This window comes from Exophiala oligosperma (assembly GCF_000835515.1).
Source record: "Exophiala oligosperma strain CBS 72588 unplaced genomic scaffold supercont1.6, whole genome shotgun sequence".
Lineage (NCBI taxonomy): Eukaryota > Fungi > Ascomycota > Eurotiomycetes > Chaetothyriales > Herpotrichiellaceae > Exophiala > Exophiala oligosperma.
In genome coordinates, this window is record NW_015622823.1 from 640,104 (window position 1) to 659,790 (window position 19,687).

Genomic DNA, 19,687 nt, shown 5'->3' on the forward strand with positions numbered 1-19,687 from the left:
GCGATTGATCACAAGCCAACACAGATTCGCCCGCGGTAGGGTCAATGACTACTCGTACAACAAAGTCAACTGATAACGATGAGGTCGGACTGAACTTGAGACCTTCGACCTTTGTGTTAAGCCCCATAGGCGACAGTAAATACCTGACTTTTTCATCCCAGCCCCAGCCCCATGTCGATCGGAAAAGAGACGACCTACTCAGGATTTCTGATACATCATCACCTACCCCAGATACATCTGAAAAGGACAAGTCGAAAAGCTGGCAGCGTAATCAGTCGCTGACTAGCGGAACTCGCCCTTTCTTTTTCGTCTACACAAAAGGAATGAATCAATAGACAGCTGATAGTACGAAGGGTACCAAGGATAGATGGTGAATGAGTACTAGGTAGCTGAGTTTTAGCTAGCTAGCTTTGAAAAGCCCCCAGCTTTTACAAAAGATCTCCGCGTGACCAGCGCCTGGGGCACTTTTTTGGTTATGGGCAACTGGCAAGGGGACGAGTATAAGGGTATTGATAGGGGAGGGTGAAGGGTGCCGAGAAGAGGGGGAAGGCATCTATGTAATTACTTAATCACCTTTATCATTAGTCGAATGCTATTAGTCCTTGCCCGCCTATCAGGTAAAAGGCACGCGACTTTTGCCTCCTCTACCGCAGTTGGCGCAAGATATAAAGAGACGTCCGTGACCGAGATGCGAGCGAGCCGTCCGATTGACCTACTACCTACTCTTTCCTTCTTTTTCCTATTCTCACTTGCCTCCCAATGCACGCGCCGAGCGTCCCGACGCTTCGGACTTCTTTCATGAATAGTCTGCCATGGATACAGGCGCCGAACAGTCTCTCGTGGGCTCTAGGCCGGAAGCTCGTAAGTTATTTCCTCTTGTTCCAGTATCACAGGCATGACGTGGTGCTAACTCTCTCTTCTGAACCATCTATCAGCTTGTCTAGTTTGTCGAGCTAGGAAAGTCGGTATTCTACTGCGCATTCTGATCCAGATTCAGACACTTGGGTTACTGCCACACGATGAATGATGGTGTACGGAACTCCCCACTAATCTTATCACCTCGTTTGTAGGTGAAATGTGATCGCGCTCGACCCGCGTGCGGCCCTTGCATTCGCCTGGAGATCCAGTGCCCCGGATATCAGGGGACCTCCAAGCTGCTATCCCAGGCCGAGGTTTATCGATCTGCTGCCGGCATTTTCGAGGCGTCTGGTGTGGTCAAGCGCCGCATTGGATCCTGCGTGGAATGCCGACGGTCGAAATGCCGCTGTTCACGGACGAGACCGACGTGCAAACGATGCGAAGAAAAAGGCTTCACCTGTACCTACTCGGGCCCAGGGGAGGCGACAGCAGATGGAAGAGACCCCGTGAAGTCGCCAACTCCCTTAACCGCGACGCCTGGACACAATCCAAGCACGCCCGTCCTGACTACACCTTCGGCATCACTCGTTCCCCTCGCATCATCTGGCGGAGGTTCAAACGCAGGCCGTTCCGTTGGTGAAAGCTGGTAATGGTTCCCCCGCCCCCAAAATCCCCTCCTTGTTTCTCTCTTGGTTCCATGTGTGGCTCATAAGGAGGCGGTTAGGCTCTTCGCCGAATCAATACCAGAGGATCCACGTCTGCTACGGTCGTTGATTGATGCTTACTTCGAACACGTCCACCCGCTGAGATGTCTGGGCTTCGTGCACAAGCCCACCTTTATGCGCGCCCTGGAGAGAGGGATCGTCAAAGATGAGTACATCGAGGCGCTGATCTACATCATGTGCGCCTTTGGCGCAAAGTACTTGTCGTGGGAATCTCATAATCGTCTACCGTTGTACAACGATGAGAATGAGGCGCCCGGCTTTCAATGGGCTAGAAAGGCGAGGGACATAGCCATGAGGGGGATGGATATCCCCTCGGTGCAAAACCTTATGGTGAGCGTCGAGTCCTCGACATGATAAAGTGTAGGTGTAGGCAAACTCTTGCTGACAAAAGTTGTGTGGCAAGGCGTTGATACTCATCTCCGAGTATGGCGCCAGTGCCCACGGAAACGCCATCGCCTTCGTCCTGGCGGGATGCTGCCACCGCCTGGCTCGTCTCCTAGGTCTTGACCACAGTTACGACGCAAACATCAAGCCTGGTGCGGAAGCTTGCGACCAGGAAAGCCGTAGGAGACTCATGTGGTCGTGTTTCGTCCTGGACAGCATCGTCGGCTCAGGCGTAGACACACACAACAGCTCCAAGTACTCGCTCCCGGACATTCCTCTGCCCGCTTCTGATGAAGATTTTCTGGCACAATGCCCCAATCAAACCGGGGAAAAACTGCAAGCCATGGAGCGGCCAGAGGTGGCCCATAATATCAACTACAGAGGCCAGCTCGTCTACCTGGTCCTACTACGAACTCAGGTTCTAAGGTATGCGTAACCATCATGTCCATGAATATCTTTCTCCCTCCTTCGGGGCCGTAAACCAACCCGTCATACTTTTCACAGGTTGATCAGACAATCGCTGTCCGCGGGCGACGTCGAGGACCCGAGGTCGCCGTTCAGAGATTTGCTCGACAATCTGGAATCGTGGTATGCAAACATGCCCTCCAGGCTTCGCGTCAGCGACATCAACATCTACATCCACAAGGAACTGAATACACTGGGTGCCGTATTTTCGCTTCATTTCCTCTACCACGCCGCCATAACCGACCTGACGCGCGTGTCGCTGCCCGGATTCAGTTTCCCTCTCGCCCGGACCTTCGAACACGTCTCCGACGAGTTCAGACAAGACTGTCGACAGCGCTGTCGCCATCATGCCGACGAGATATCGCGACTGATCGAGATCGGTCTGCGGCACGGCGTGCGGCCCTTTGATGACACCTTTTGTTTCACCGCCGCCTACGAGGTGACCAAGGTCCAAATCATCCATTCCACCACTGCGGCACCCCGTCGAGGAACAGGAACGGACCACGGTCAGGCCGAGGCAAACATCCGTTGTAATATCAGGTTGATGACCTTGATGGGTAGGGATGGCTCTCATGTCCTGGTAAGCTTCACAGATAAAACCTTCGGTCCTCGTTGAGGATTGACTAGCTCTTACTAACTGACCCTCTACCTATAGGTACGGCCATTGATCTCGCTCCTGAGTCGATTTGGGTTCCGCAAACTCGCTCTCGAATGGGATCCCCGTTCTCCTGCCACCGATGCCGAAGGTGCCGAGATTTCTGGTCCTGCGGATTCCAACCACCTTTCCAGCGTGTCGACGCTCAGACTGGCTCGAGCCGAGATGCAACGTCACCAATCCTCGGCCAATGTCACCAGTCCGACGTTTCGGTCCTCGACCGATGCAGTGGACGCCTCTTCTTCATCAGCCACCACCGCTACACAACATCACCGCCGCCAACGCAGCGGAGTCCATGAACGGACGACGACCGAGAGTCCCGTACTCGAACATCATTCCACAACTTCTTCAGGTCATCCACAGCAGCAGCATTATCCAGACCAACGCGGCGACCGTACGAGACATTCATCCACATTGCAGCAAGACAACGACAATACCTCCCCACAAACTAGTATGGACTTTAATACCAGCCTCCAACCCTCGACAGTGACAGGATTTGGCCCTGGTCCCGGTCCAGCTCCCACTGGTGGTGATACCATGAATGTGGCACCACTTCATCGTATTCTAAATGTCCACGGTGCACAACAACAGCAACAACATCAACAACATCAACAACATCATTTGGGTGCTTCTGCCACGGCGGCGGCAGCAGCAGCAGACATGTTTCCCGGGGTTGACGCTTCTTCTTCTTTCCTCGACGCTCCTGTATCATCCGATGACGTCGCCGCCTACGATTATACCAACCTCGCCGCCGAAATGTCGGATTACATCACCTGGAACGCCGCGGATTATACCCGTTGGGGGTTGAACTTCCATCCGTACTCGACGACAGACGACACGGCTCAACACCACAATCCCCAATATCACACATTCTGAAACCCCCTTTCCTAGCGTATTATGACGAGAATGATGACCCCCCCCCAAACATGCTTTTTCTCCGTACACATTCCCGGACCGCAAAAAACCAGCCTTTCATCTTGTCGGTTTCTTTTTGGTGGACAACATGGAACACAGAATAGTCCACCCCGCCCGCCCCCCCCCCCCCCCCCCCCCCCCCCCCCCCCCCGCGAAAGGAAAATCAAAAACGTCCGTTCTCGCTTGTACGAGTATTACTCCCCGTCCCGAGTTGGGCTCTCTCTCTCCGGCCAGCCCATGTTTTATGAAGATCCGGTTGGGCCACCAATTTGTCCGACCGACTACGCTTCTCGTCCCGAGGACGGATTTACCGGTACCGACATCTCTTCGACGGTTGGGTTGTTTTGATCAATCACGTCGACACCGAACCCCAGAAACGATGTTCCACGCCCTTGTACGCGACCGCGACCGGCGCCTGATTCGATCCTTGGCAAAGGTCCTGGTTCTTCTTTTTGTTGGATTCAATATGTGCCCTGTTTTCGACCGAGGTTCGAATGTCAGTACCACATTTTTTACGCTCGATTTGATTGTGTTGTTTGCACCAAACTTTGATGTGCTGTTTCCAGTCGCGACCATGAGTGATTTTGCCAGTGTACACTGATCGAGTCTAAACTGATTTCGCGATGCTATCGAAATGGGACGATTGACCCATCGTTGCTATGCCACGTAATGAATTGCAGTCCCTTCAGCACAAACGAAAATTATCGGGGAATAAAAGCACAGTTCGTGGACTATATACTTATTCCTGATACCTGGAAGGATATGTAATGATATTCCATGACAAGCTTGAGCTAAGTAGGAATTTTGGGAGTGAAAAAGTTGTGTCGCCTTGAGAACAAAAGCCGAACAAATCAAACAACCATTCCCAGTAGTCTGTCAAACCAGAAACTAAATACCTAGTCAGGTGTTTTCAAACAAAAGCCCTCAAAAGGAGGAGAGTTGATGATGATGCGTCGTCCAACTCCTCGCTCAAAGTCAATGTGATTTCTTGTCCCTTTCTCATCAGTAGAGAAATATACCAAAGTAGTAGTTGTTGTTGTTGTTGTGGTTGTGTGTGCTCATAACGCTGCATTTCGTATAGCGTCACCTTTGAAGGGGAAAAAAGGTGGCGGCAAACCGGGAGACTCCTGAGTATGCGTGGGCGAAGTGATATATATCGCAGTGGAAAAGTCAAACGAAAAGCACCATCACGAAAGAATATCATGACGATATCCATATCTCCATCTTACCCATCTCGCTTCTCTCCTTCTTAGCTTGACTTCGTACACTACTCAACAACATCTCCAAATCATCTTGATCGCCCATGGTGATCATGTCACCATCGTCTTGCATTTTGATCTTCAATCGATCTTTGATGCTGAACTTTTCTCGTATCTTGCTTTCAAAATCACCAAAATCTATCACTGCGCCGATCATAAGGTATCTCGTATCTTCGTTGAAATGGCATTTGACTCGGATCTTGCGCATTTCGGGCCGAGAGCTGCCACGTCCGGACCGTGATGGCGCACGGATGGGTTCAAAGCCGTCCATATCATCGTCGTCTGCGAGTTCTTCGTCTAGGTATTCATCTTCTTCATTGAAGTAATCTTCTTCCTGACGTCTTTGCGTGGGTCGTCGTTGCACCGGTCGTGGACTCGCGTACATGCTGTAGACATCGTCCACACTAGCTCCCGGGTCTTCGTATCTTGGTTGCTCACGGAATAGGGGAGCTGGGGCTGGGACCCTCTGTGATATTGATCTGTCGAGGACCTGGCGTCGTGAGGGTGCTCTCCGTGGCTCAGAAGCTGTCCGTTGGGTACCATACCGGGATCTCTCCATTGGAGGTTGCTGACTCAGCATTGGGGCCTCGTCTTGCCATGAAAGCTCGCTCATGGATGGTTGTTGCATCCTACTCCGACTCGGAGGTGCCTGTTGGTCAAAAGTTGCCGCACGCGACAGCATCCCAGGCCGAGGTTGCTCCATGTCTTGCTTTGTAGGATACATGGGGCGTGGGTTGCGGAGAGACGCTGATCGGATTGGAAGATTTGCACTTCCAGTGCTGTTGGTCCTGGGCTTGTCTGTCTCTGGTGGAGGGGTCGGAGGAAACACGTTCCTGTTCATAACAGGAGGAGCACTTTGGTCGCGGGGGACTCTACTGGACAGATTCCGTTGGACCAAATTAGTTGCAGCGAAGCTGATGTTTTCAAGGGGCCTGTCGTCTTTTGCCCCTAACTCTGCGGCTACAGCTTGCCTGCGTTCAACGCCTTCGAACCCAGTACCGGTGTTCGAACGGTTGGAGGTAGCAATTAACCGGGCCTTGCCCAGGTAGTCTTTGGCCTTCAGGTTCTTCACTTTCGCTTCGTTCGGTCGGTATACACATCCGACAGGACTAGACAAATCTTGTCAGCGGCTAGAGAACAGAGAAATACCTAGCCCAATACTCACATGCTGAAAACGACATATCCCTGCGCCTGTCAGTGTGGTTTTGAGCAAATTTGGGATCGAATACGTACCTGTGCTCTTTCCTTGATAGCATCGTCAATCACATCGTGGTCCGGGGTCATCTTCTCCTTCTGCGCAAATGTAAAGTCCTGTATGCCAGCTTCCTCCTGCTGCAGGTACATATAACACAGACCTCTGTTGAACAAGACCTCGCATGAGTAGAGTTTGAACTTCAGGCCGAGTTGTTCGTAGTCGATGTATGTGTTGCCTCGAAGATATAGAAGGGTGTCATTGAAGTTGGCCAGGGCCTCTTCGAAGTCGCCAACGAGAAAATTGGATACACCCTGCTGAAAGTATGCGACTGCGAGATATTGGTCCAGCTTAATTGCTCTTTGGTAGCATTCCACCTATTCACCCATCAGTATCTTGTTCCACACCCCGCCGTTCTGGCTTAACGCACCGCCCTGTCGTGTTCGCCAATTGTTGCATGAATAACACCGCAGTTGAACAGGATCTTGGACGTATCCGCGATAGCATCAAAGATGGTCAAGGCTTCCTCGAATTCTTGATTGTCGTAGTGGCCGAGGGCCTCGACCCAAGTCTCGATCTCCTGCTCCAGAGTTAGGGAAGATTGTCTCTCAATGAACCAGCGTCACCCACCTGTTTGAGCGACATGGCGCCGCGCCCAGAATGGTTGAAGATGAAATCCTCTCGGCGGTGGACGTGGGCAGCTTATGCAGGCTAGGATAAGTACAGGAGGTAGGAGGACCGGACTGCGACCGGAGTGGTCGTGACTGGGACGTTATTGAAATGGAGGGATTCGTAGTGACGGACTCGGTAGAGGTTAGACGAAAATGGATGGCTGCGCGATGCTACCGAGTAGGAGGCTCGGGGGGTCGGCCCTGCGGCAGAGTGTCGATATCCAAGGATTAAGCGCCCAAGTAGGTGGCGGGCGTTCTCGGCGCCAATACGTCAACGAATTGGCGATGCAGTAAAGTTGACAGAAAGTATTAGTGACGACCGGCGTGCAGATGAAATGAAAGATAGCGTATATGAGAAGTGAAGTCGTGTATGGTGTTTGGTATAGAGAAAAAAGAGTGTGAACACAGAAGGAGAAGGAGACGCAGGATTGACAGTGTGAGGAAAGGAGTTCGAGTTAACTGGTCCCGGGGGCAGATTCTGTCACAGGTTTTTTTCCTCTGAAGCACCAACAGAACCAGGTTTTTCTATCCGCAATACCACTTGGTACTCCGTAGGCAAGGGTGGATATCATGAAGGAATCCCTCGCTTCTTGACAAGCCACTGACTCCGTGGTGTTCTGCTGACCTCAGTGGCAACTGTCAAGATCGCACAAGCTGCTGGCACTTGTAGTCCACCTACGTCGTCGCTGCTGTCACTTGTAGTCCACCTACGTCGTCGCTGCTGTCACATTGTACTCCGTATAGCTACTGACATTGTTTTTAGGGGGCGGGCAGGGCCGTCGAAGGCTGGGATTCAGCGCAGAGGCCGCTATGTGATCTACCGGCGCTACTTTTAGGTGCCCTTACTGTACTAGAGCTAGATGCTTACCTAGATAGAGCCTAGAACTCGAAATAAGGATCATTTACCACTGTACCTGTAGAAGATACCTACCAGTGGGAAGGAGTACGTGTACCCACGTAGGTACTGTAAGTGCGGAATAGGTATCTAATTTGGGTAGTTCGGTACCTAATGAGGACACCTGATCACTCCCTGTAGAGCCTGGTCACCCTTTTGACATACAATGCATGCATCTATCACCTCGGCTGGTGCCATGCTTCCACCACAACGATGTGATCAAAGATCGCTTCCTTATACGAAGATTCAAGCGATACTCTCGAGTGGCCTGAGTTCATCACCTGAGCCGTCCTGCGTAACGAGCGCCTTTCGCTCTTCTTCTCCAACCATCACGACCCGATCCAACCCATTGTGACGGGGTTTCATGTCTCCGACAGATGCGGGTGGACCACTTTGGTTTCAGAATCCATCTTTGGCGACCAACCAACGCCCTCGGACACTCCTCAAACTCCCAAACAAGGGCAATTGTCTTGACAGGCCTCGTCTATCCGTACTGTCGGGCTCTCGGGCTTTCAATGTTCAATGCAGGGGCACTGCATCATCGTGCAGGAAGCCCGCCCGACTCGCAATCCTTCAGCCGCGAATGCAACCTGCTTCCGAACAATCACGACGTGTTGCTGATGTATATCAAAAATTTTCTACAGACGAGAATTACTCGTTAGAATCCTCAGCGTACATCAGGTCATATCATCCCCCTTCCCATCTGCTCCTGACGTTCCTGCCAGACTGTCTTCCCTGAACAGCTGCAGACTGTCTTGTCATTGTCCCAAACCCCGGCACTGCGGGCGATGACCCCTACCAGGGTGTCTGCACCCTCGGTCTGAAACGAACCCTCTCGTTGTTTCGACACGACCATGCTGCGACCAATAATTTCCCAAATTGACACAGGTCGGTCCAAAAAGGCACTACCGCGGCCATCTTGGCCAACTTCGACAGTGCCAAACATGCCGCGAGGCTGGTCGAACCCTCCCAGAGCCTTGACCGCTTGCCAGATGCCACCTGTCGATCCTGCACCACGTGAGATATCGCCTGTCTCCCGCACCGTGGCATGATAAGTGCCCGGCGACACCCCACGTAGAGTCAAGTCCACCAGGGTTCGATTGTCTGATACCTGGACCATCCTTGCCAGCCCTCGCACGGGATCTGACACTCCCTTCGCGTGCGTTTCCAAGATGCACACCCCGGCAGAGTCCGCCTTCCCACTCCCACGCAAGATCGCATCTCGTCCGGTAGACTCGATAGCTGATACAATTGATGATGGAGGTGCTGTCCCTTCAATATAAAAAAGTTGGTCTCCGAGATTGCATTCGATCTTACGGATGCCTGGCGGGAGAAGAAATGTCATTGCTGGAGCTTATCAACTCTGAAACAGCCTGAACATACCTTCTACTTGATTCAAAGCACCGGTAACATCTTGAACGCAAGATTGACAGTGTAAAGGCACAGCGAAGGTGGTCTTCCGACATGGTGAGTATGGCCGTTTGAGTGCATTCGCACCGACTCACCTGAAACGGTTCAATGCCTACGCTTCCCATCTTGGTCTTCTCTGCTCTGGTAGGTAAATCAAGTCAACTGATGACAGACGGCGTCTGACTACTATCACTATTGCACAACTTGAAGTATACAAAATGTAAGATATGCTTGGTAATTGAATAGTGATCGCCCAAAAATATCCCCCGCTCTCGGAAGATGTTGGATTCCGATAGAATTTCAAACGCTGCTTTTACGCCGACATCAACATCGCTTTCTTCCGATGGGTTTTCACCACCACTACCATCACACCCCCCGAATGCTTTCTCTTCTCATTCAATATGATGTAGCATGAGCAACCACGATAGTCTCACAGAATGGGCTTTGAGTCGTGGCTACAAGCTCAATGGCATCAAAGCCCATGCCTTCGCCGGCAGGGGTTTAGGTGTCATTGCCGAGAGGAACATTGAGGTAGGTAACCTTCAGACGCGAATCCTTCTTTGTCGATGTTATCTCGTTGCTTGTTGCTCCACGAACACGTCTGATGCCGAATAGCCTGGAGAAGCCCTCATGATCATTCCAATGAGGGCTGTACGTACGGCTGAGACGGTACCCAGGAAGATTGTTGAATCGGTGGATTCTTGCAGCAACAATGGACTTCTCGCCGCTGAATTGGCCCAGGACGAATCAAGTGAATTTGCTGTTTGGCGCCAGAGTCTCCCCAGCATGCAGGATCTGCAGACGATGCCGGTCGTGTGGGAAGAAGTTGTCGCTCAGTGTCTGCCGTCCAAAGCACGAGGGATACTGTCCAAACAGGCCGCTAAAATACGAAAAGATTGGGACGCGGTTACGGCGGGACACATCGACGTATCATTCGAGAACTTTCGTTACTTTTGGCTACTGGTCAATACCAGGACGTTCTATTACACTCCTTCCAACATGAAGACTGCACCGGTGAGCTCGGAGGAATGTTTAGCTGTGGTGCCGTACGGAGATTACTTCAACCATTCTGACGTCGGCTGTAAAGTGGCGTACTCAGCATCGTCCTATGAGATCACGGCAGATCGGCGGTACTCAAAAGGGGAAGAAGTGTTCCTGTCGTATGGGAACCACTCGAATGATCTCTTGCTCGTCGAGTACGGTTTCATTTTCGACGGTAATCGATGGGATGAGACGACCCTCGATGATGTCGTCATTCCTTTGCTGAGTGAAGATCGAAAGAAGATCCTTCAGAACGAAGGGTACTGGCTCGATTACCACCTTGACCGGGATGGACCGTGTTACCGGACCAAGGTGGCAGTGAGACTGCTCTGCATGCCTCTACGGCAGTGGAGGCGTGGCCTCGCAAAGGGATTTGATGACGACGATAGGTACAAACGCATGGTCAATGAGCATCTCTTGAGGGTGTTCGGGAATTACAGGAGGATCGTGAGCGAGCGACTTGAGCAGGCCTCGAACCTCAGCGTTGGTATCGAGGCCCAGAAAGATATCTTGAGAAGGCGCTGGGGTCAAATAGACAAGATGATATTAGATGCCATCGAGCAAATCAAACGCTGAACAAATTGTCGCTTACGACGTGAATTCTTGTACTCGCCCTCGATCTGTTACTACTTGAATCTGCCGCTTCGATCGTGGCCCTTGATACTCACGTAGCGAAAGGCTGGGGGAACACGTAATCACGTGACAGAACCTTCAACAGCGGCAAGCAAGCCTTCAAGTCGCAAGTTACCTCATATACACCCATGTTGACGCAGCCCAACACGTCCACTTGACGCAACTAGGAAGCGCTGGACGATCCGTTTCTACCAGACCCCAGCATGGCCTCGAAGACTTCAAAATGGGCTGACGACAACGACGACGACGACGACGAAGAAGCCGCGGCGGCCATGGCACAACGCAAGAAAGAGAAGGAGGAGCGCAGACGTCTCAAGGAAGAGAAGGCACGCAAGGCAGCAAAAGCGACGGCACGTTCAGGGACACCCACCTCACAAGACGCCTCCGCTGGCGACGATCAACGGCCGACGAAGCGTCAACGAACGTCAGAGCCCCAAGATGAGGCAGAAGAAGAAGGCGCACACCTTTTGCATTTCCCGACTCGCGCGGTCCGACCGTGCGGGCACGTATCGCAGTACGAGACGCTCAACCGGATCGAAGAAGGCTCGTACGGGCTGGTGTCCCGGGCGCGCACGACGAGTTCGGGTACCATCGTCGCGCTGAAACGTTTAAAGATGGGCAACAACGAGACGACTGAAGGATTCCCCGTCACGGGCCTACGGGAGATACAAACTCTCCGGTCGTGCCGTCACGACCACATCGTCCAACTCCTCCAGGTGGTCATGGGAGACGGTCTGAAAGAGTGAGTCTCGTGGTCCCTCGTGTCCTCCCCTGTCCATTTTTTTGGTTGCGCCGATACTGCAAGCCACGTGTGTTGACGATTTCTCTTTGTGCCTTCCTTTTTTGCCTTTTTACAGTGTCTACCTCGTCATGGAGTTTCTCGAACACGACCTCAAGACCCTGCTGGAGGACATGGCCGAGCCCTTTCTCCCCTCGGAGACGAAACGACTCATGCTCCAACTCGTCTCGGCCACCGAGTACCTCCACTCCAACTGGATCATCCACCGGGACCTCAAGACTTCGAACCTCTTGCTCAACAACCGCGGCGAGATCAAGGTGGCCGATTTCGGCATGGCGAGGTACACGACGGGACCACACGCGCGGCCGCCGCCGAAGCTCACCCAGCTCGTCGTGACGTTGTGGTACCGCGCGCCTGAGCTGCTGCTGGGCGCCGAGGAGTACGACTTTGAGATCGACGTGTGGAGCGTCGGCTGTATCTTCGCCGAGTTGTTGACACGGGAACCCCTGTTCCAAGGCCAGACCGAAGTCGACCAACTCTCCAAGATCTTTGGGTTGCTGGGCACGCCGACCAACGAGACCTGGCCCGGTTTCAGGGCCTTGCCGAACGCGAAGGCCTTGCACCCGGTCTTGTCTCGCTCCTCATCGTCGTCGCAGTCGTCCCTCACCGTCTCCAAGTTCCCGTACCTGACCACCTCTGGCCTCCGTCTCCTGGCGTCCCTGCTGTCCATGGACCCGAACGGACGGCCGACGGCCACCGAGATCCTCTCACATCCTTACTTTAGGGAAGACCCGCGACCCAAGGCCAAAGAGATGTTTCCCACCTTCCCCAGTAAAGCCGGCCAAGAGAAGCGCAGGCGCAGAGCCACTCCGCAGGCCCCCGTGCGTGGCGACGCCCCGAGGCTGGACGAGCGCGAATTCGAAGGCATCTTTGCGGGCAGGGTGGACGAACAACGTGGTGCCGGGTTCGCTCTGAGGCTGGGTTGAATGACGGACTACTACAACTTGTCTTGACCGAGTCTTTTCCCAAAGAAGAAAAGTTCTTTTTGGGGGTTTTTTTGGTTTAGAAAACGATCGCGGAGGTAACGTTTCAGACATGGCATTTTACGATACCCATAGAAAAAAGACTTGGCTTCGCGGGCGGCACATGTAATGATAAATCTAGACTTGACGAGCACAACCATGCGGACGAGTATTGTTTGCTCATGTTTTCATTCTTTCGAGTTCTTTTCTCATTGTAATTCATTTCCGTCTACCCTCGCGAAAACCAACGTGGAATGCGTGCACATCTGTCTGCTATCTATCCTCGCGTTTTGTCTAGCTTCATGCCGGTCGGAACCGGAATTTCCAGGTGCTTCTGAGAATCCCCTCAAGGTGTTCTTCCTCACAGAGTGTTCCAAACTCTCCGTCCAGTTTTGAGTACCGGGCCACTCAGTCAACGTTCTCAAACAAAAACGTCGGGCTGCCTGGGATGGCATTCTCCGCCATGCTCGGCAGGCCGGCCTTGTTGTCGTCCCTCACCGAGACGACGACGACGTCCTTGCACCCCGTCGTCTTCATCAGGCCCTTCTTCATCTCGGCCAGGATGGCGGCCTCGTCAAAGGGCAACTTTCGGTCGAACACGGCCTTGGGGGTCTCCTTGTTGACGACGAGCCTCCTCTTCAGCGCCTGGACAAAGGGCATGGCCTTTTTCATCTCGGGGCCTCTGCCCATCTTGGCGACCTGGCCGTTCAGGGTCTTGTCGTCGTCGAGACTGCTCCTTTCGAACATGTCGCGCACGAGGTCGACGTACTTGTCTTGCCACGCCGGGAACGTGTTGGCCGCGAAGATGGTGATCTTCTTCGGCTTGCGCGGGTCGAACGCGCTGCTCTTGCCCTTGGCCATCTTCTTGGCCGCCTGGGCCTCGGAGCTGGTGATGTTGCTGCTCGTGCCCTTGACGTACTCTCTCATGGCCGTCAGAGACGGATCCGCCGCGGGCACTTCGGGCCACCGTGCGTTCTGGATCGTGCCGTCCTTGTGCAAGACTTCGAGCCACATGTACTCGGCCCAGTGAGGGGCAATGGTGGCGATGAGGAGGGACTGCAGCTCGACGTAGCGGAGGACGAGGGGTCGGGACATGGGCGTGCCGCTCGAGAGGCACGCTTCACGGTAAAAGTCTCGGGCGGATTGGAAGTCGTATAAGGACGATTTTAGAGCGAGTTTGTAGTCAGTGCTATACGAATCATTCATGCCGCGTCAGCAGACTGTCACAAACGGACAGGGTAGGGCCTGGGTGAAAAGGTGTCGACTTACTCAGAGTAATGCTTGTACGACTCGTGCGCAAGGAGGTTCATCTCATCTTCGAAAAGTTTGTCCCAGATGACTTCACCTTGGGTCTCGCGAAGGTTCTTGTCCTTCAAAGTCTCTTCGATCCATTCTTTGAGGATGTACATGCGCATGATGGCCGCATTGGCTCCCTTCTCTTCAAAGTTGGCGTCTTCCATACCATCGCCTGCATCGGCTAGAGCAATCCGTGTCGCATCGGCACCAAATTTCTTCACTGCCTGGCTTAGGGTCAAGAAGTTTCCGGTGGACTTGCTCATCTTGTCGCCGTTGAGCAAAAGGTGGCCGTTCGATCGGACTGACTTGGGCCAGTATTCCCGGGGAAAGAGGGCAATGTGGATATAAAGGAAGAAGGTGAGATGGTTAGGGATGAGATCTTTGCCAGAACTTCGCATGTCGAGAGGATACCAGTACTCAAAGGATCGTCTGAGGGTATGGAGGTCTTCTACCGAAATCCTGGACGACTCGGACACACTCTCGACGTCGCTGGTCCGAGTGAAGACGTAATCCCAAACATCGTCAGTCATCTGATCGGCTTTGATGTTGAGCAAGCCCGGAGTCTTTCCGAACTTGTCACCGTGTAGGAAGTGGGCGATCGTATAATAAGACATGTAGATGGTACTGTCACTCAGACTTTCCACCAAAAAGGTGGGATCCCAGGGTAATTTGGAGCCTAGTCCATACGTTCTCGCACATGCCCATTGGTTCAACCACTCTAGGTTTGCGATGAACTGATTCTCCGTTTCGGGTATGTATGTCTCGAGACCATTCTTGACATAGTTGAGGACTGTCTGTTGCCATTCCTTGTCGTTCTCTCCGTAGTTTAAAAACCATTGTGGCACGTAGGCAACGACACATTCGTCTGCACTTCGGCTTATGACTTCAGCAGATGGGTCGGCAAATGGGAAAGCATCTCTGGACTTGATCAAGGCGTTGCGAACCTTGTCTTTCGCATCTGACACCTTTTCGCCCTTAAATTCGCCCACCAACATCGTGCCGTTGTAGAACCCCTCCTTGTAAGCCATGTCCTTGGCTTCGGCCAGCAACGTCGTATCTTTAGGTGACTGGATTTTTTTCGTTTCCACAAGGTACTTTGCGGCGAGATTGCCGTAAGCTGGGGTGTCGATGATGGGAATAATCTCCAGTTCAGCCCATTCTTGTTTGATACCGTAGAAATCGGCCTTCTTGGCCAGATCTCGAACCGTTGCAAAATCGTCAGGGCTGTCCGAAGGGACTGAGGTGACAACACCCGTACCCTTGGTGGCCGAGACTGTCTCCATAGGGAGAATCCGCACTCCTTCCGTGTGTACTGACAAGGGAGCCTGGACGAGAGTGCCGACAAAGGCGGAACCCGGCAATTCCAACACCGGCTGCAGTTCGCTCTGGTCCCGGGGAAAATGTGCTTGGTCAAAGAAAGTACCTTGGAACGCCATATTCCACGCAGCTCTCTTTGTGACGACATAGTACTCTTTCTCTGAGACTTTGAAGACTCCGTACTTGATTTTAGGACCAACGAAACAACACGTCTGTCCGTACATCGTCTCTGGTCTCAATGTGGCGGGCACAAAGTAGACATTTGCATCTTTCGGTAGCTTCGCCTCGGCCTCTTTTGCAGCTTCAGGAGACCACTCCTTCACCTTGAGTTTCAAGGCAGTGTATTCAGTAGGTCCTACACCTTCACCTTTCGTCCTGTCATGGTCCATACAAGGCTGGCCGTCTTTGGGGCTGTATATTGTATATCTCTTGCCGTACAAGATCTTGTTGAGTTCGTGCAGGCGATTCATCTGCCACCGGACGAAGGCGTCGTAGTATGGATTGGCATCGGTCGTAACAAATTGCCTCCTCCAGTCTATTCGCGCACCAAAGTCGATCAAATCTTGTTCGCACAGAGGAGGAAAGTACTCTAGCCAGTAGTTTGCGTCGGCGAATTTGTGAATCTCCTCCTTTGGAATGCCCATGGCCAACATTGTTTGAAACTGGTAATTTGCCTTGACCGTCTTCGCAGCCTGTTTACCTTTCTTGCTCTTAAACTTGGTGATGTCGTCCTTGACATTGACACCCTGCGTTGGTGCTACGGCCACACCGTTCGACTCGCCTGCCACATCCTCCTCCTCATCTTCGTGGTAGTTCTCAAAGTTCTTGCCGAATTTCTTCACGTCATCGACCAGTTTGTCAGCGCAGGCTTTGATCGGCATGCCCGTGCAGTGGAAACCAAGGGGAAAGAGAGTTCGCTTGCCGGTCAATCTTGAGAAGCCGGCAGTGAATTCAACCTTGCTGGCTGTGAAGCTGTGCCCCGCGTGCAACGAGCCATTCATGTAGGGGTAGGCGAAGGTGCCAAAATATTTTGGGTGCTGTTCTCTGATCTGTGAGGCTGGTACTGAGCTGAAGGGTATTTCGTTCGTGGTTGGAGCATCCGACTCGAACACTTTGTTCTTCTGCCATTCCTGCTGGTATTTCTTCTCGATCGCAATGAGGACATCTCGGTTGTGCGTCTATAAACGGTCAATGTCAATTTGTCTGGCACCGGGTCGTGTGCGACAACCTACATTTTCGAGTTTGAGAGTATTGGCCGAGGTCAAGGTCGGGTCGACAGGTATTTGGGTCGCCATGATGGCGAGATGAGAGAACTTGAGTCAAGCCACCCAGCTCCGTGTCTTCAGCGTGTGTATGCGCAACACTGAAGTCTTTAGGAAGTTTATCGAATATTCAAAATCCCCCACCGATTTTGCGGAGTTGCAAAATGACTCCAAGGGCCGGTAGCAATTGTTCGCATGATCGACCGTAGCACTTCTTCTAGAGCCTCGTAGGGCCTTTTTTTGCCACGAGCACTCCGTAGGAATGTTCTGGATAAACAGACAAGGCTGATAGAGCTGAATTGTTCATTAGAGGTACGGAGATATCTCTGGTATACCGAAATAATTGTGCCAGCAATTGGTACTCTGTGCATGATAATCAAGCAGGCTACAGATTTGATTCAGTTGATGGATATATGGCTAGACATCATCACCGACGTTCTTCGTTTTCATCATTCATCTTTGCTTCTCTCATAATTCAGGGGACTCCCAAGATTCTCGGTCGATTTTCATGATAGCTGACTGCTTGTGTGGAAATGAGACCTCTCCTTGCTTATAAAATCCACCCTCTCTTAGATAGTTGATAAATCTGCCATTCTTGTCAGTGATTGCAATCTTGTCACATCGACAAGACTTACTTGGTATTGTCGACTCTCGGTTCCAACATGACGGTCTCGGTCCTCTGATCTGCAAGCCAACAATAATGTACCAATGCAGACAGCCAGACCTTGACTCGATGAGGACCTCTGAACTCTTGTTCACCAACTAGGACATGCAGTCCGCGAGTGTAGTTGCCAACATCGCCACCCAGCAGTCTGCCCAGTTTGTCTTCTTTGACCCAATAGATTTCAAAATAGCCAAACGGCTTACCGTCCCAGCACCCAAAAACCGGGAAAGAATGGCGGCTTTGTAACCCCTCGGTCAAAAATTTCTTTTGGCCCTCTTTTGGTCCGGCACAAGACCAAGCTGCATTCACTCTAGGCTCGTTCATCCATTTATGCAGCAGATCCAGGTCACATGGCCGGTCTGCAAAGTTGGCCAAGGTAGGCAATGTAGGGAGGGAGATGCTTCCTCCATGGCTGGTCATAACGGAGGGCAAAGACGGGCCCAGCGGCGAGAAATGGGGGTGAGGGCACGGTTTAGACGACAGTGTCGGTACCCGGAAGGACAGCCATTGTCCTAGACTTGGAATGTACCGGCTATAGAACGTTTCCCCTTGCCGAGGAGGCTTTGGGCGTATGGGATGTCGAATATGGTTCGTAAACGTGAACTGTGTTGGCTGAGGAGGATAGAACGTTGGGAGGTGACTTCCTGAATTGAACGGTCCACCGGGCGAAGCGATTCCCGCAGACAAGCCATCGACCAACCCCGGCTGGGGAGGCAGCATATAGTCTGTCGCCCGTGGAGATCCGCGGTCAGGAAGAGGTGTTCGGTCTGGCGAGGCCGGCCGGGATGTGTGAGGAGATGCCCCTGGTAATGGCGAGTGCTGCTGCGGTGCCATTGTATATAGAAAAATTCTGGCATCGATCTGCCAGAAGGATTTTCGACTCACGAAAGTCTCGGTCCAGCCGTCCGCCATCCGAAAGTCCAGTTCCGAACCTACACAGGATTCCTCGCTCGCGATGAGACCCATCCGCTCAAGTTTCTGTAGAGTATTTTTGCCCTTGAATATGCCCTCCTTCTTGATTTTGATGCGCCAGTCCAGTTTCGGTCTCCCACTTTCCGGTGTTAGGGCACTTGCTTCTGTGGTCGCGTGCAGATTGGGAGGCTCTTTATGGAAATACCAGCAGAGAGTGGCCCATAAAATCATGGCGATGTGCCTTGTTGGGGAGGCTGTATTTCTGAAGTCGGAGCTCGATGGCATTGATATGGAGGAAATAAAAAGCGAATCTCGCTGGGCGGTAGGCTGCATGAACCTGTGGACCACGGTTTGTCTCTGGTATGGACTGTTCGACCCGCTCTTTGATTGAGATAGTGATGCTCTGCTCTTCCTTGCCTCGTCCTCCTCCACCACATCTTCGGTCTGTACCATTACGGTCCACCCGGGGGGAATTGGGGAATGATGTAGATCGAGGTGGGTTGATTTGAAGGTAAAGCCGCCAAAAACTGGCGTGACTGTATATATCTGCCCATCTGAGAATCCGTCAGCATACTAGATCGATTCCACGAGGCGTTGTATACTCACTGGGCAGGAATACTTGTTGTACCATCCTTTTGGTACCGGCTGGACCATCAAAGCCGACAGTATCCAAAGTGTCTAGGGGTCGCACCCTCGAGGGAGTGATAGAGTGTACCTATACGGAGTGGATATATAGATGACTTTTTTCCCGTCAACCATGGAAGACGGTGCTCGAGGATAAAGTGGCCTGCTTGTGGAGAGGAGAAAGACTGCCAGCGGTGGTGGCACAGATTGTCGGCGCACAGAGGCAATGAGGGCCAAGGTCTGCCGACCGCGTCCTTTTTCCCACCGGCCTTCAATTTTGAGAACCTCAGACACTGCTGCCGTTGTCGCGTGGTCTGAATCTTCCAAGAATATAAGTTTGGGCATGAGACACGGTCTGCGCTGTGCAACACAGGCCCATTTATCGTCGACAGACCAAACGTCACAATGGGAGACCCAGGTGGATCAGGTACCGCTACTGCACTTCCTTGCCCCGCGCCTTGACGGTCTGTTGAAGCCGATACGCGAGGGGAAATGCTGGCATCACCGCTGACGGCGTGGGAACCTCTTCTAAATAATGTACTGTAATTCGCTATGGACTGGTCGGCTACAGGCGCACGCCGGACATCGTGATGCTTGGTCAATAATCGCACGGTACCTTGGCAAGGACAGTACGTAAATATGAGTGCGCCTGTTGAGAATTACTCGTGAGAAGCCGACAGTGGCGCATCACTCAGATAGTGGCCACTTTACTGTAGACCAGGTAACTTTGTTGGCGATATCACATATG

The 19,687-nt window shown here is 52.4% G+C and overlaps 7 protein-coding genes across 8 annotated transcripts; 3 read left to right on the forward strand and 4 right to left on the reverse strand.

The window, feature by feature from the left end:
* The first annotated feature begins 1,028 nt into the window (after positions 1-1,028).
* On the forward strand, positions 1,029-4,055 carry PV06_06688 (uncharacterized protein). The gene is made up of 5 exons (XM_016407834.1): positions 1,029-1,504; positions 1,583-1,913; positions 1,987-2,393; positions 2,472-3,012; positions 3,088-4,055. Exons 2-5 carry the CDS (start codon positions 1,698-1,700, stop codon positions 3,961-3,963), a joined length of 2,040 nt encoding a protein of 679 aa, XP_016261314.1. The 5' UTR covers positions 1,029-1,504; positions 1,583-1,697; the 3' UTR covers positions 3,964-4,055.
* Positions 4,056-4,730: 675 nt separating this feature from the next.
* Positions 4,731-7,648, reverse strand: PV06_06689 (uncharacterized protein). The gene is made up of 5 exons (XM_016407835.1): positions 7,084-7,648; positions 6,884-7,033; positions 6,495-6,830; positions 6,427-6,446; positions 4,731-6,370 (listed from the first exon to the last, which is right to left on the reverse strand). The coding sequence occupies exons 1-5, from the start codon at positions 7,096-7,098 to the stop codon at positions 5,203-5,205; spliced, it is 1,689 nt and encodes a 562-aa protein (XP_016261315.1). The 5' UTR covers positions 7,099-7,648; the 3' UTR covers positions 4,731-5,202.
* Positions 7,649-8,575: 927 nt separating this feature from the next.
* Positions 8,576-9,654, reverse strand: PV06_06690. Of its 2 annotated transcripts, XM_016407836.1 has the most exons (3): positions 9,525-9,654; positions 9,403-9,475; positions 8,576-9,342 (listed from the first exon to the last, which is right to left on the reverse strand). In XM_016407836.1, exons 1-3 carry the CDS (start codon positions 9,552-9,554, stop codon positions 8,702-8,704), a joined length of 744 nt encoding a protein of 247 aa, XP_016261316.1. In that variant the 5' UTR covers positions 9,555-9,654; the 3' UTR covers positions 8,576-8,701. The 2 variants fall into 2 exon arrangements, with proteins under 2 accessions (XP_016261316.1, XP_016261317.1); XM_016407837.1 differs by having other exon boundaries at positions 8,576-9,475.
* Positions 9,655-9,795: 141 nt separating this feature from the next.
* PV06_06691 (uncharacterized protein) lies at positions 9,796-11,059 on the forward strand. Its single transcript, XM_016407838.1, has 2 exons — positions 9,796-9,960; positions 10,045-11,059. The coding sequence occupies exons 1-2, from the start codon at positions 9,841-9,843 to the stop codon at positions 11,044-11,046; spliced, it is 1,122 nt and encodes a 373-aa protein (XP_016261318.1). The 5' UTR covers positions 9,796-9,840; the 3' UTR covers positions 11,047-11,059.
* Positions 11,060-11,230: 171 nt separating this feature from the next.
* On the forward strand, positions 11,231-13,048 carry PV06_06692 (uncharacterized protein). Its single transcript, XM_016407839.1, has 2 exons — positions 11,231-11,845; positions 11,961-13,048. The coding sequence occupies exons 1-2, from the start codon at positions 11,307-11,309 to the stop codon at positions 12,826-12,828; spliced, it is 1,407 nt and encodes a 468-aa protein (XP_016261319.1). The 5' UTR covers positions 11,231-11,306; the 3' UTR covers positions 12,829-13,048.
* Positions 13,042-16,851, reverse strand: PV06_06693 (leucine-tRNA ligase). The gene is made up of 3 exons (XM_016407840.1): positions 16,710-16,851; positions 14,134-16,655; positions 13,042-14,053 (listed from the first exon to the last, which is right to left on the reverse strand). The coding sequence occupies exons 1-3, from the start codon at positions 16,770-16,772 to the stop codon at positions 13,273-13,275; spliced, it is 3,366 nt and encodes a 1,121-aa protein (XP_016261320.1). The 5' UTR covers positions 16,773-16,851; the 3' UTR covers positions 13,042-13,272.
* Positions 16,852-17,028: 177 nt separating this feature from the next.
* On the reverse strand, positions 17,029-19,387 carry PV06_06694 (uncharacterized protein). Its single transcript, XM_016407841.1, has 3 exons — positions 18,922-19,387; positions 17,375-18,869; positions 17,029-17,325 (listed from the first exon to the last, which is right to left on the reverse strand). Exons 1-3 carry the CDS (start codon positions 18,944-18,946, stop codon positions 17,208-17,210), a joined length of 1,638 nt encoding a protein of 545 aa, XP_016261321.1. The 5' UTR covers positions 18,947-19,387; the 3' UTR covers positions 17,029-17,207.
* Between the last annotated feature and the right edge of the window lie 300 nt (positions 19,388-19,687).

Bases quoted from the DNA above. Each gene is read 5' to 3' on its own strand.
- PV06_06691 (XM_016407838.1), top strand. From the start codon at position 9,841: ATGAGCAACCACGATAGTCTCACAGAATGGGCTTTGAGTCGTGGCTAC. The intron at 9,961-10,044 runs GTAGGTAACCTT...GATGCCGAATAG, and splicing joins TTGCCGAGAGGAACATTGAG to CCTGGAGAAGCCCTCATGAT.
- PV06_06693 (XM_016407840.1), bottom strand. From the start codon at position 16,772: ATGGCGACCCAAATACCTGTCGACCCGACCTTGACCTCGGCCAATACT. The intron at 16,656-16,709 runs GTAGGTTGTCGC...GACCGTTTATAG, and splicing joins ATACTCTCAAACTCGAAAAT to ACGCACAACCGAGATGTCCT. The intron at 14,054-14,133 runs GTAAGTCGACAC...TGATTCGTATAG, and splicing joins TCGTACAAGCATTACTCTGA to CACTGACTACAAACTCGCTC.
- PV06_06688 (XM_016407834.1), top strand. From the start codon at position 1,698: ATGCGCGCCCTGGAGAGAGGGATCGTCAAAGATGAGTACATCGAGGCG. The intron at 1,914-1,986 runs GTGAGCGTCGAG...TTGTGTGGCAAG, and splicing joins CCTCGGTGCAAAACCTTATG to GCGTTGATACTCATCTCCGA. The intron at 3,013-3,087 runs GTAAGCTTCACA...CTCTACCTATAG, and splicing joins GGGATGGCTCTCATGTCCTG to GTACGGCCATTGATCTCGCT.
- PV06_06689 (XM_016407835.1), bottom strand. The intron at 6,831-6,883 runs GTGCGTTAAGCC...ATGGGTGAATAG, and splicing joins TTGGCGAACACGACAGGGCG to GTGGAATGCTACCAAAGAGC. The intron at 6,371-6,426 runs GTGAGTATTGGG...AGATTTGTCTAG, and splicing joins GGATATGTCGTTTTCAGCAT to TCCTGTCGGATGTGTATACC.
- PV06_06690 (XM_016407836.1), bottom strand. From the start codon at position 9,554: ATGGGAAGCGTAGGCATTGAACCGTTTCAG. The intron at 9,476-9,524 runs GTGAGTCGGTGC...CCATGTCGGAAG, and splicing joins TAGGCATTGAACCGTTTCAG to ACCACCTTCGCTGTGCCTTT. The intron at 9,343-9,402 runs GTATGTTCAGGC...TTCTCCCGCCAG, and splicing joins TGCTTTGAATCAAGTAGAAG to GCATCCGTAAGATCGAATGC.
- PV06_06692 (XM_016407839.1), top strand. From the start codon at position 11,307: ATGGCCTCGAAGACTTCAAAATGGGCTGACGACAACGACGACGACGAC. The intron at 11,846-11,960 runs GTGAGTCTCGTG...GCCTTTTTACAG, and splicing joins ATGGGAGACGGTCTGAAAGA to TGTCTACCTCGTCATGGAGT.
- PV06_06694 (XM_016407841.1), bottom strand. From the start codon at position 18,946: ATGGTACAACAAGTATTCCTGCCCA. The intron at 18,870-18,921 runs GTGAGTATACAA...ACGGATTCTCAG, and splicing joins ACAACAAGTATTCCTGCCCA to ATGGGCAGATATATACAGTC. The intron at 17,326-17,374 runs GTAAGTCTTGTC...CAAGAATGGCAG, and splicing joins CCGAGAGTCGACAATACCAA to ATTTATCAACTATCTAAGAG.